The 13,042-nt window shown below is 40.9% G+C and overlaps 1 protein-coding gene across 1 annotated transcript in view; it reads left to right on the top strand.

Annotated features, from left to right (window-relative positions):
- Positions 1-11,061, top strand: part of si:ch73-103b11.2 (early endosome antigen 1) — a 54,587-nt gene extending 43,526 nt beyond the window's left edge. The window contains 9 exon segments of the mRNA XM_037755849.1: positions 421-4,158; positions 5,262-5,409; positions 5,511-5,616; positions 5,996-6,155; positions 6,242-6,349; positions 6,439-6,525; positions 6,651-6,813; positions 7,923-8,008; positions 9,654-11,061. Coding sequence (XP_037611777.1) covers positions 421-4,158; positions 5,262-5,409; positions 5,511-5,616; positions 5,996-6,155; positions 6,242-6,349; positions 6,439-6,525; positions 6,651-6,813; positions 7,923-8,008; positions 9,654-9,725 — 4,668 coding nt within the window. The 3' untranslated portion in view covers positions 9,726-11,061.
- Positions 11,062-13,042: the final 1,981 nt, after the last annotated feature.

The following is a 13,042-nucleotide window of genomic DNA, read 5'->3' as shown; positions in this document are numbered from 1 at the left end:
TTCCAAGCTTGATTTCTGCATGCTTTTTGGTGTTTCAGAATTGCATACTTTAACTAATTGCTTTTTTACATTGTGCATTTTTTAAGTCATACCGTGAACTTATCACAGAGCCAGAATGTCTTTTTTTGTATCACATCATATTTACTTTGCAAAAAGTCATTAGTTGGTTTGATTTTTATTTTTAAATCACAATAAGTTATTGTTTTTTTGTTTTGGTATTCATTTACACCTTTCAACTTCCAAGTCACCTCTGAAAAAGCACAGCGGAAGCTCGGGGAAAAAAAAACGTCAAAAGAGAGATTGATATCAAGAAAGGAGAAAACTTATTTTCCTGGTTACCCCCGAGATGTGGTTCTCCGTATATGGTAGGGGCGGTAAGGTGATGTCATTAATGAAACTGTCTCATCAATCTTTTTCAAGAATGCAACACCCCCTTCCTCCTCACCGCACAGAGTGCCATTGCAACGCCTGCACGAGCTTAATGAAGACTTGCAAGGCGAGTTGGAGACACAAAAGCGCAAGCAGGACCTTGCTCAGCAGCAGATTCGGACACTAAAGAGAAGCTACACAGAAGCCCAGGATGCTGTAGACCACCATGAGTCTGGCATTCAGGCTCTGCAGGCTAAACTAGCATCTGCAATGGCTGAAATCTTGGCCAGTGAACAGGCTGTGGCCAGAATGCGCAATGAGCTCAAGCTAGAGCAGGAGCGTTCAAAAGAGCAAGAAGAGGAGTATGGCCGCGGTGAGGCCACCCTACGAGCCCAGCTAAAGGACAGTGAAGATAGACTCCGTGATATAGAGGCCAGCCTCTTAGAGAGAAACCAGGCCCTCAGGCACCTGGAGCGCCAGCAGGCCCTGCAGCGAGACCACGCGAGAGAGATACAGAGGCTGCAGGAGAGGCTGCAAGAGGTGACTGCTCGGCTGGACGCTACTGAAGAGGGTCAGGCCCTGAAGGAGGAGCGCCTGAGGATGGAGCAGCATAGCATGCAAGAGAGTCATGAGAGGGAAAGACAGAATCTGTGTAGAAGATTAGCTGAGGCTGAAACTGCCCAGAAAGAGATGGAGAACCGAGTGTTGGAGGCTGAGCAGCAGGTGGAGGCTCTGTTAAGAGGGAGGCAGGCCTCTGGAGGAAAGGAAAGGGAGGAAATGTTGAAGTTGCAAGAGGAGCTGGCCCACAAGACCGACATGGTAGAGTCACTGAGGGAGAGCGTGCGTAGGCTAGAAGAAGAGAAAGGCCATGTCACTTGCCGCTGTCAGGAGCTTCTTAACCAGATTGCAGAAGCAGACCGTGAGGTGAATAAGCTCCGCAACCGTCTGGAAACAGAAGAGGCTGACTACTACACCCTGGAGCACTCGTACGAGAGGGCCACCCAAGAGTTTCAGAAAATGAGCCAGTTCCTTAGAGAGAAAGAGGAGGAGATCCGGCAGACTAAAGAGATGTATGAGAGGCTGGTGGAACGTAAAGAAGAGGACTTGAAAGAGGCCCTCGTTAAAATGGCTGCACTTGGCAACAGCTTGGAGGAAACGGAGCAGAAGTTGCAAGCTAAGGAGGAGCTTCTTTGTCAAATGAGTCAAAGTATTTTAAATAAGGTTGAGCCATGTAGTGCTGAGAAGGATCTGCAGGCCAAGCTCGTGGTTGCAGAGGACCGTATAGCGGAGCTAGAGCAGCATCTCAATGCCCTGCAGCTGGGCTACGCTGACCTACGAATGGAAAGGCAGCAGATCCCAGAACAGAGCAAGAAGGCGAGGCTTAAAACATCGGCCTCCTTAGCAGCAAACACAGAACACTTACTGTCATTTAACAATACATCCACAACAGAGAACTCCCCAGATGATAAGGAGTCTCAAGCTAAGAGACCAAGGATACGTTTTTCCAATATTCAGTGCCAAAAATACATGAATTTAGAGGGCCTGGACACTAGCCATGAGAGCACTACCTTTGCAGACATGACACAAAAAGTAAACCAGGACGTAGTCGAAGACATCCAACTAAGTGAAGGAAACATCTCTGATAACCCCTTCTCTTACAGTAGTGACCCAGAGAAGTTCATCTCTATTATTCATGCCCTAGAGACTAAACTGCTAGCCACTGAGGGAAAACTAAGAAACCTCACACTGAATCTAGAAGAACAGCGATCCGTCCAAGCAGAAGACATGTCCAAGATTGATCTAAAGATGACAGAAACAAAGCCTAACCCTGAGAAGTGTGGAAGTGGGATACAGAGTAGTGCTGCCAATAAGCATTATGCCAAGGCCCTGGTGTGCGTGGAAAACAGTCGAGAGAAAGTCAGGACTATTCTCAGTGGCTGTCATGAGACCCCTGATACACAGCTGCACTCATTGTCGGAGATAGAAAGCGATTTGTTCAATGCGTCGCTGTACATCCAACAAGGACAAAAGACGCTGGAAGAGCACTCACCAGTTGTCCATCAAAATCAAACCCCAGACACTCTAGATAAAGAGGCTTTGCACCTCTTCGCCAAAACGTTATCGTTTGAGGCAGTCGTTTTGAACAAGATGGCTTTGTTAATACAGACTTCAAAGTCTGACCTCCTGCAGTCTCTTGCCGAGATATGGGAAGACATGGAGAACGTTAAAAGGGGTGACAAAGATTGCATGGCTGTAGTTTATGCTGATGTCTTGACGAGGAAGTTGATGTTGGAGAGTTCGTTCTGGAAAGAATTGGAGAAAGCGGAGACGGATGTTGCTAAATCCAAAGAGGGCAGCGTTTCGGCTGATGTAGATGTTGATGCCACAGTTATCTTTAATACCGTCATTAAAGCAGAGCTTACCTACTCTATTCAAAACCTTAAACTTTGCTATGAAGACAAATTCAAAACACTGAAAAGGGAGTTGACTGAAGCCCATGATAACCTGCATCAAAGGGAACTGGCTCTGAAAGCAATTATTGAAGCTTCCAAAAGGCCTGATTTGAAAAATGTAATAAAAGAAGTCAAAAATAACTTTGGATTTAGTAAACAAAAGTTAGCAGACGTTCACCCCTCTGAACTTGCTCCCTACATGGAGCAGATTGAAATGGAAGAGGCTAGAGGCTTGGCCGAGCAAATCGTCGACAAGCACTTGGCTGGAGAAATGCCCTCTTGTGGTGTCGACTCTATTGAATCGCTGCAAAATGCACATGACAACCTGGCAAATGAACTTCAAAGACAAGCAGCGGTCCTCCATAAGTATGCTCAAGAGATAGAAAGTGGCGGAAACAATCCTGGACTGGCTCAAATGATCCACGCTCTTCTGGGCCACCAAACGTCACATAATTTCACAAGTACCTCTCTCTGTATGCGTGAAGCCCTAATCCAGGCCCAAGTGGCTTATGTGGCGTGCAGGTTACGGGCCATGCACGAACAAGACTTGGGCTGGTGTAAACAGACGGGTCAGAACATGCATGCTCTCGTCCAGCAGCACGCCCACAATGTCGGTGCAATCCAAGAGAAATATGAAGCATCCTTACAGGACGAGCGGCTGAACTTCACACAAACAGTGTCCACTCTCCAGAAGGAGAACCACACGTTAAAGAGTGAGATCAGCAAACGTGTGAACCAGCTCTCCCAGCAGCAGGAGCAACTGGCTCTCCTGGAGGAGCATTTCAAGAAGGAGACCGAAGAGATGAAGCAGAGGCACAAGCAAGAGCTGAGCCGAGCGGAGAAAGGCCGCGCCTCGACCGAGCTGGCCCTCATGGATACAACGGCCGACAGTCAGCGGAAGCTAGAAGTTCTGCTGGTGGACATGGACACGATGGAGGAGCGGCACGAGGGTCACGTGAGGAAACTGGAGGAGCAGTTTGAACAGCAGATCTGTGAGCTTGAGCAAATCCACAAACAGGAGATTGAAAAGTTACATTCTCAGTATATGGAAAACATTCAGTCCATCCAAAAGCTCCAACAGGACAAAAGAGGTCCCGAGGTTTCCTACTCGCCTCCTTGTGATGAGGCCGCTACACCGATGGAAGAGGAGGAGCAGGGGAAGGGGGAGGAAGCACAGGCCATGTCGGAGTTGGACTCCATGGTGGTTCTGAAGGACCGGATCCAGGAGCTGGAGGCTCAGATGAGCACCATGAGGGACGAACTGGAGAACAAGCACCTAGAAGGAGATGTGGCCAGCCTGAGAGAGAAATACCAGAGAGACTTTGAAAGTCTTAAGGTTTTTTGCTCTTTCATTTTACCTTAGTGATTTTTTTAAATAAGTGAGAGTACTAGATAAATAGTGAGATAGTTTAATAACAAGCTGCTTTTGTTCATCAGTCTACTAATATGCACAGAGTTTGGAGTTGGGAAATGGTGTGATTTGGGATTATTTGTAAATTTATGAACCTAGATTTCACCAGTTTGGTTGAAATATCTCAACAACTACTGGGTGATTGCCTTCGATGATTCTGACTTAAGATTTACAGCCGAGTTATAGCGAGTCAAATGTACCATCATTATCTTGTGAAATGTATCCACCTTTACCAGATGGATTGGCACGGAATTTGGCACAGACATTCATCGCTCCCAGGCCATGAATCCTTATGACCCTGAATTATTCTCTAGTCTTGCCAACTATTGGATGGATTGCTGTGACATTTGGTACACGCATTCATGTTCCCGACAAAATTAATTGTAGTACCTTTGGGGATTTTTCATCTAGAACCATTCAGGTCAAAATTTGAATTTGGAATTATATTATTACTTATTTTATGACCAAATACCTGCAAAACCAACTTGAAACTGCAGGCTACTGTGCACTCTGTGGTTCACAGAATTCTCGGAGAAAACACAGATCGAAAATGAATCAGAAATGTTATAGGCAATACCAAAAAAAATGCCAATCATATGGATAAAGTTGGGACATTCCTAGTGGTTTTACATAATCGAGCAAAGCAATCTGTTACAGGTTGTCATCACTCGAGAACATCCTAACAAAGTGTAGGATGACTCGCTTGCCACCAACATGTCTTCTTCATTTGGGCATTAACAGACACACCATTTCCCATATTCAATAATAGAAGGAAGTCCAGTCTATTAATGACAAAAATGCAACTCTGCTTGAATAGAATTTTACTGCTTTAACTCGCTCTCTTTCTAACATAGCTGGGCTACAAATCATAATAAGCTTGCATGGCTTCTATCACTGATTTTTGCATGACACTCCATGTAGCCTAGTGAACTAGATATTACACTGAATCTATAGTCACAAATTAGAATATAGGTTAAGTGCAAACTTAATTTTGTGATAACAAATTTTGGATTCTTTCTTTCCCCTAGGCCACGTGTGAACGTGGCTTTGCAGCAATGGAAGACACACACCAAAAGGTCGTACATGACATCCAGAGGCAGCACCAGAGGGAGATTTCCAAACTTATGGAAGAGCGAGAGAGACTATTGGCTGAGGAGACTGCTGCCACAATTGCTGGTAAAGAAATCCATATTACCACCTAAAATGTATATCCTTTAACACAAGACCAACATACTGTAATTAAATGTGTGTGTGTGTGTGATCTATCTTAAATGTAGCTATTGAGGCGATGAAGAATGCACACAAGGAGGATCTGGAGAAGACCCATCGTTCCCAACTGAGTGGACTCAACTCTGACATTGATGAGCTTCGCTTACAATACGAGTATGTTTTAAACTTTGCGAATGAGAAGCATAATATTTCCTGTTTTTTTTTCTTTTTAAATTAAAAGGTCGGAGCATGCAGAAGTAAAGCTCGACACTCAAACCCTGAAAATGCTATTAAGGTTTTAACTACCAGTCCTGAGGTTGAGGAAATGTTTGTCATTTAATAGAATGACCAGAGACTCCCTATTTAACTCTATGTTGCAGTAATGACTAGTGTAAGAACTCGGTCTTGTCAGCTCGTCTGTGGCTGATTTAACTGGAGCAACTTTTTTGGGAAAATCACTATCGCATGATGAAAGGCTCCACTCACTTCTAGGCTGGTTTAGTAAACATCAGATGAGAATTCAAGGTGATATTGTGGTGATCTGACTGTCCAGGGAGGAGCTGCAGTCCATCCACAGGGAATTGGAGGTGCTGTCAGAGCAGTACTCTCAGAAATGTCTGGAGAACGCTCACCTGGCTCAGGCACTGGAGGCCGAGAGGCAGGCCCTCAGGCAGTGTCAGAGAGAGAACCAGGAGCTGAACGCTCACAACCAGGTTTGAATGCACACACACACATGCTCATGTACATACAAAAACATTTCTTTCCACGGGTTGAAACATAACTTTATTCTGTCCAATAGGAATTAAATAACCGACTGACTACAGAGATCACCCGGATGCGCTCCTGTTGGAGTGGTGAAACAGCGCTGTCACCTCTTACGCAGGGCAAAGATGTGTATGAACTGGAGGTATGTGCAAGCAAACACACACACACACACACACACACACATTAAGCATTTGGTCTTAAATTTTACGAGTGTTTCACCCCATCTTGTAGGTGTTGCTACGAATTAAGGAGTCCGAGATCCAGTATCTTAAACAGGAAATCCACTCTTTGAAAGATGAACTGCAGTCTGCTTTAAGGGTAAGCAAAGCCAATCTTCATTAATTGCAAACCATTTATTGAACCTACATACATACATACAGACATTTCTTAACGTCTTATAACAACATTTGAAAAACTGAGAGTCATTGATTTCATTTCAACAGGACAAGAAATATGCCACAGACAAATATAAGGTCATCTATACGGAGCTCAGCATTGTAAAAGCGAAGGCCGACTGCGACATCGGCAAACTGAAGGAGAAGCTGCTCATTGCAACCGAAGCTTTAGGCGAGAGGACGGTCGACGGATCGGTCACATCTGGATACGGTAGATGTTCATTTAATCATTATTTACACCCAACATCTCTAAAGTTTTGTACGTAATGAAGCCAGTCAGGAGTCATACACTGTAATGACAACCAGTTTTGTCACTGTTGATCGGGAAATGTAAACCCCTTTTTAAAGTGTAAATTACAATGATATACATATTACAAACAGCTCGAGCTGGCTTGATAGCACTTTTTCATGTCTAATACAGATACCGTCTTTGCTCATCTCTTAAATATTTAATGTTTAATAAATGTAATAACTTTAGTTACTTTGCAGATTCAGATTATTAATACAAAATATAATCAACTAATACATTATGTATTATAGATTAAACTCAGCATATAAAGTAATTAAAATTAGCTCCACCTTTACCAGCTGCAACATTAAAGTGATGAACACATTAATGCATCAATTATTATAATCCACTAATATAATATATATTATTCTGAAATGGGCCATTCTGCATAACGAGTACTTTTACTTTTGGTACTTTAAGTATATGTTGATAGTTATACTTTTGTGCATTTACTAGAGTAATATTTTGAATGCAGGACTTTTACTTGTGACAGTATTTTACACTGTAGTATTACTACTTTTACTTAGTAAGTAGAGATTTGAGTACTTCTTCCACCACTGTATGTTAACATTAGTTTATTGAAATATTAAAAGGGTTTCATTTCACTCACACAATTTTCAGATACAGTTAATGCAGTTTAGTGCATGCACTGTTTACCTCCCCATCCTCTGCTGCTGTCTGTCCGTCTTTCTCTCTGTAAAGTGTTTTTGCGAGTTTTCACCTATAGTAAAAAGAGTCAGTTACTGTTTTAGTTCGTTTTGGACCAATGCCGTAACGTAAAGTCATGTGTAAAAATAAAAAAAACGGCACCCACAATTATGATGAAAACAAACGTATTGTGTATTATAAATCATACTACGTTGGTTAACTACTTACCCTTCCTTCCATCCTATCCGATTCAGTGATTTTGGCCAGTATGGGATCGGTACATCCCTATTGTTTACTGGATCAGAAATCTTTAACTTTACTACTTAACTATTATGCCACTTTGGGATAATGATAATAATGGCACAACTTTATTGTGTTTTTAGATATAATGAAATCAAAAAGTAATCCAGATTTCCTGAAAAAAGAACGATCATCAACCTCCAAGCTATCAAGAGGCCTAAGGTCAAAGGTGAGTGTCAAGTTTAATATTTTTTCTTTCCCTAATTACAGCATTTTGTCTCAAATTCAAACATACAGACGGAGTAAAATCTCTGCACTCTAAAGCTACCATCTCAGTTTGCCGTGTGATGTGATGTTGGAAGTTTTTGTCGTACAGACTTTATCACTGTTAATCATTGCAACTCAGCCATCACATACTGTAGAAGTGTGTTCCACAGTTGGTCGGTCGGGACGTTTTTACTGAAGGTCTATCGTCCTGTAAGTTTGTCATCTGTCTGTTCTGTCCGTCAGTCTGTCATTGAACAGGTCTCATGGGATAGCTGACACTCCCATTGTGGGGTGATTACCCCCCCGAACCCCCGCCCCAAGATGTGCTGTAGGTATAGCATGATGTAGAGCAAAGCATGCTCTTAACACCCTCGCATGATCCCACCAAAGCTGATTGTAGTGTCCAACCCTCAGTTAGATATCACAGGCGTGAACATTAGCAGTGCTTGGAAGCGATGATTTGCAAACTTTGTCTAAAAGCCTTTCTGGTTTCATTCCTCCCCTGTACATTGGACATTTTGGGAACAACACGTATTCACATTTTTGCCAAGTTTTAGATGAGGAAATTGATACCACTCTCACACCTGTACGGTAAATATGAGGCTACAGCTAGCAGGCGGTTAGCTTAGCATAGCATAAATACTGGAAAAAGGGAAGCAGCTGTAGCCAGGCTAAGTAAAAAAAAAAAATGTGCCCAACAGCCCCTCTAAAACTCACCAATTAACACGTTATCTATCAAAGTGTAAGAACGTGTTAATTAGTGAGCTTTAGAGGTGCAGGTAGGCAGACTTTGTTTTCTTTGGACAGAGCCGTGCTTGCTGTTCTTCAAAAACACCTAATGATGTAATGTTTCAGCGAACTCATATTTAATATTTAAAGGTGCAGTGTGTAGGATTTGGCAGCATCTAGCAGTAAGGTTGCATATTGCAACCAGTTGAAACTTCTCCCGTGTGTCAAGCGCGTTGGAGAACTACGGTGGCCGACGCGAAAATGCAAATTGCCCTTTCTAGAGCCGATGTTTGGTTTGTCCGTTCTGGGCTACTGTAGAAGGTTCTAAGGTAACGAAAACACTAAAGAACTTATTAATATTATATTCCATTTCTGCCAATAGATCCCCCAAAATGCTACACACTGTTCCTTTAACAATGTCACCCATGTATTGGCCCCCAAATTTACAATAAGCTGACATGCAGAACTGTAAGTAGTTTGGGTCTGCAATAGTAGCTTGTAAATATCAGTGTTGCTCATGAACGATCTCAGATCATTACATAGCGGAATGAGAACGCTCTTTTTTTTTTTTTAATGGAACATATCTCACATGTTCCAACATTGTTTTGCTGTGTTGATGTAAAAACCCTTTCTGTAAATGTCATGTTTTGTCTGATTGTGAGTTTTTAATTTGTCTGTGCGCTCACATACGTTCTCTTTATGTGGCATGATCATATTCCAGCATAACCATGTTTCTTGTAAATCTCACCTTGTCGTCCAGAGGAGACAAATTGTTCCTGTTTTGTGATGTGTGTGTTTTTGCTTTTCTAACACTCTTCTCTGCCTACATGTACCCTTATCATCTACGAACAATAAATGATTTTCTTTTTCTTTAACAGAGCCTGAAAGAGGGACTAACTGTGCAGGAGCGGATGAAGCTTTTTGAGGCAAAAGATTCCAAAAAGATTTGAATATCAAGAATCTGAAGTTTCTCTTTCGACGGGTTTTGGTCAGATTGCTACGGCCGTGCCAGCATCAGCTGAAGACTCTTATAGGAAATGGAAAAAAATCTATCAAGGTCAATTCTCAACCCCGACCTGCTGCTTCCATGCCTCAGATAAGTTGTCATATTTTTGTTAAATTTCTTTTTTAATTAATGGAAAAACATTTTACTGAATCAATCCTGTGTACGGTTTCTTTAAAAAAAAAATATCCATAGATGTATAATCTGTCCAATATGGAGATGTGTCAAATAAACTGCGAGAGGGATACACGACAGCATTTTTATTGATCCTCCAAAATGCCAAAACAGACAGCAATACACAGTATGAATAATATATATTTCCCAATATGAATTAAGTATCTGCTGTATTTTATTATTGTTACAGTTTCTATATCTAATAATTTTTAATGTGTTTATTGTCGCACCAGTTCTGTTGTACATAACTACTGGATATATGTACGAGTGTGGTTTGCTATTGATTGTTGGGGCATCTGCTGTACTATAACTACGGTTTGATTGATAGTGGAAAACAATGTGATGCTTAACTTGCTTACGTATGAGAGTTTTATAAAATGGAGTGTCTGTGTGTGAAGGGGGAAAAGAGGGGCGGGATTGCACTTATCACTTGACTACTTGAGGAAGCTTTTTTTTTTATTTGTCTCAAATTGGTGTAGTGACTTCAAGTCAATTATTGCAGTGCTACCAAACATCCTGACTTCTGTCAAATTTAGTGAACAATCGTGACTTGTTAGTGATACTGGATTTTCTTTTTTCTTTTTTTAAAGTTTCCTAAAACCTGGATTTGTGTTTGCTCAGTTTTGACTTTGGTGTGAGAATATCATCTCAGAAAAAAAACGGAACTATTTAGGACTTTGCATGACTGTACAGTATCATTTGAATTGCAAAATGATCATGTTGCCTCGTTTTCCTACTTTATGCTTTAGTGTGGAACTCTTAACACTAATAAGCTTTGCTTTGCAAGTCCTACTGTTTAGGTGTTGAGATTGAAATGTTTTACTGTAAGCCGCAGTCTTGAAGCACTTGGCCCAATCCCTGACCTCCCACTAAAATCTAGTCGTGCCTCAACTGAGTGAAGAATATAAACATCCATGAAACCTGTGCAGCTATGGATACACACTGTATAGTATTCAAACCACGCCTTGTATATATATATATGCCACACGGAAGACTTCTGTGTTTTGTTTTAAACTTGTACCTTGCTCACTAGCTCTATATGAAATATATATGAATATTTTTTATTTTCATTTGAATGTATATCGTCAAATAAATGAAGTGTTTGGAAATCTTGGAGTCTTTTTTTCCACACATCCATGTGTTAGTGAACCTTATTACACGGCTTTGTCGAATACTTATTTCTGATTGGTCAATCACGGCGTTCTACGTTCTGTTATTTCTTTATAGGCTGATCGTTGCTATGTATAACAGACCGTTGCTATGGGCGCAGTTCTGATGTCGGACTCTGGTGGACCGTTTTTGTGTCAAATTATTGATTTCTTAAGTAAGTAGTCCTGTAATAAGCGGGATAATGTACAGCAAGCTGGCCATTGTTGGGAAAGAATCCCCTTCAGGGCGATGCACGACACGCGGCATCGCTCTGTCGGGGTTTCTTTCACAACAATGACCGGCTCGCTGTACATTATCCCTTTCAAAGAGTATAGAAGCAAAGAGGGGAAACTCCAGGCCATTTCAGTAGAATATGACAATAGAATAAAATTAAACTGACATAAAAAGGCTAGGGTTAGGGTTGTAGTAGCTCATAAAACAGTGACCCATTAACCCATAATACAACATACTATGTTTTTCGACATGCTATGACCTTTTTTCATGCCATTTTTCGACATGCTATGACTTTTTTTCCATGACATTTTTCTCTACATACTATAATATTATTTATTTTTTTTCATGACATTTTTCGACAAACTATACTATGACCTTTTTATGACTTTTTCTTTTTTTTTTTTATGATAATTAAAGTGAGAGGCATTGCACTCTAACAAACGTACGAACAGGAATGCAGCACAGGAAAAGGGTGTCATTTAGGTTGTAGAACTTCAAGAGGCCATCATGTAGACCACATTCCTATTAATAGTGTCTACAGCATGCCTACTATACAATGACTCTTCCTTTTTTTTTGACATAGGCCACTATACTGTGGCTTTGTCATTACTTTTTTCCGACATATTCCATGCTTCTGCCTCAGCAGAGGTCTCAGGTTTGTCAGTCATGTTTGTTGTTGTTTGTTTATCTGCGTCTCATACTGCATTTCCTTTGCAGCACAAACAAATTCATTTACACTATGGCTACTCCTTCCACATTCAGCCCAGATCACCAGAACTTTACTTTGCATTTTCTTTAAACATTAATTATTCCAGTTGGGTTTTTTTCATCGAACATCTGACCCTCCATTAATATTGTATAAAATTCGTTAATTTACTCACGATCAGTCCAACCTGTCCGGTCCGGCTGTGTCTCTCTTCTCCGATGCAGTAAGTCACAGTTTGAGCTGGGTTGACGACACGCAATCCAAAAAAAATAAGCAATTAAGTGAATATAGGTAGTTTATTAACAAAAGCTTTTGACTAGAATCACTGAACATAACAAAAGCTTAACCTAATTAATATTTCAGCGGTATATTTTCTTACTTTGCGGTCTCCTGCTCCTCTCCTCGTCTCATCAGGTGTACACCAGGTGTCATCAATCTGCCTTAATTAATTAATTAAACAACCTGTTGCTGCAGCAGCGCTGAACCCACATGGACCATATACACGTTTACTTTCATACATTTATCACCTTTCTCCCAAGTTTTAACCATATACTAGCTCATAGTTCATTATGGCTCCAACACTACTATGACTTTTTACAACATACTATATTATGACTTTTTTTTTTGCCTACCATACTGTGACTTTATTCGTCATACTATACTATGAACTTTTTTCGACAAACTATATTATTACTTTTTTAATTTTTTCTGACATACAATACTCTGACATTTTGTATGATTTTTTATGATATACTATACAATGACATTTATGGCATACTAAATCCCATTTGTATGGCATACTATACTACTACTACTGCTATACTATTGGAGCAACGATCAGTCCAGACAAATAACCGCCAACTATTTTGATAATTGATTAATCTTTAAAGTAATTTTTCATGCAAAAATGCTGTTTTCAGCCTCTCAAATATGGAGATTTGCTGCTTTTCTGTTTTAAACCATATTAAACTGAATATCTTTGGGTTTTGGACTGACAAAAC

This window comes from Sebastes umbrosus, chromosome 20, assembly GCF_015220745.1.
Source record: "Sebastes umbrosus isolate fSebUmb1 chromosome 20, fSebUmb1.pri, whole genome shotgun sequence".
In the NCBI taxonomy this organism is placed as follows: Eukaryota; Metazoa; Chordata; class Actinopteri; order Perciformes; family Sebastidae; genus Sebastes; species Sebastes umbrosus.
Note: the sequence above shows the minus strand (reverse complement) of the source record. Positions and strands in the feature narration are given on the sequence as shown.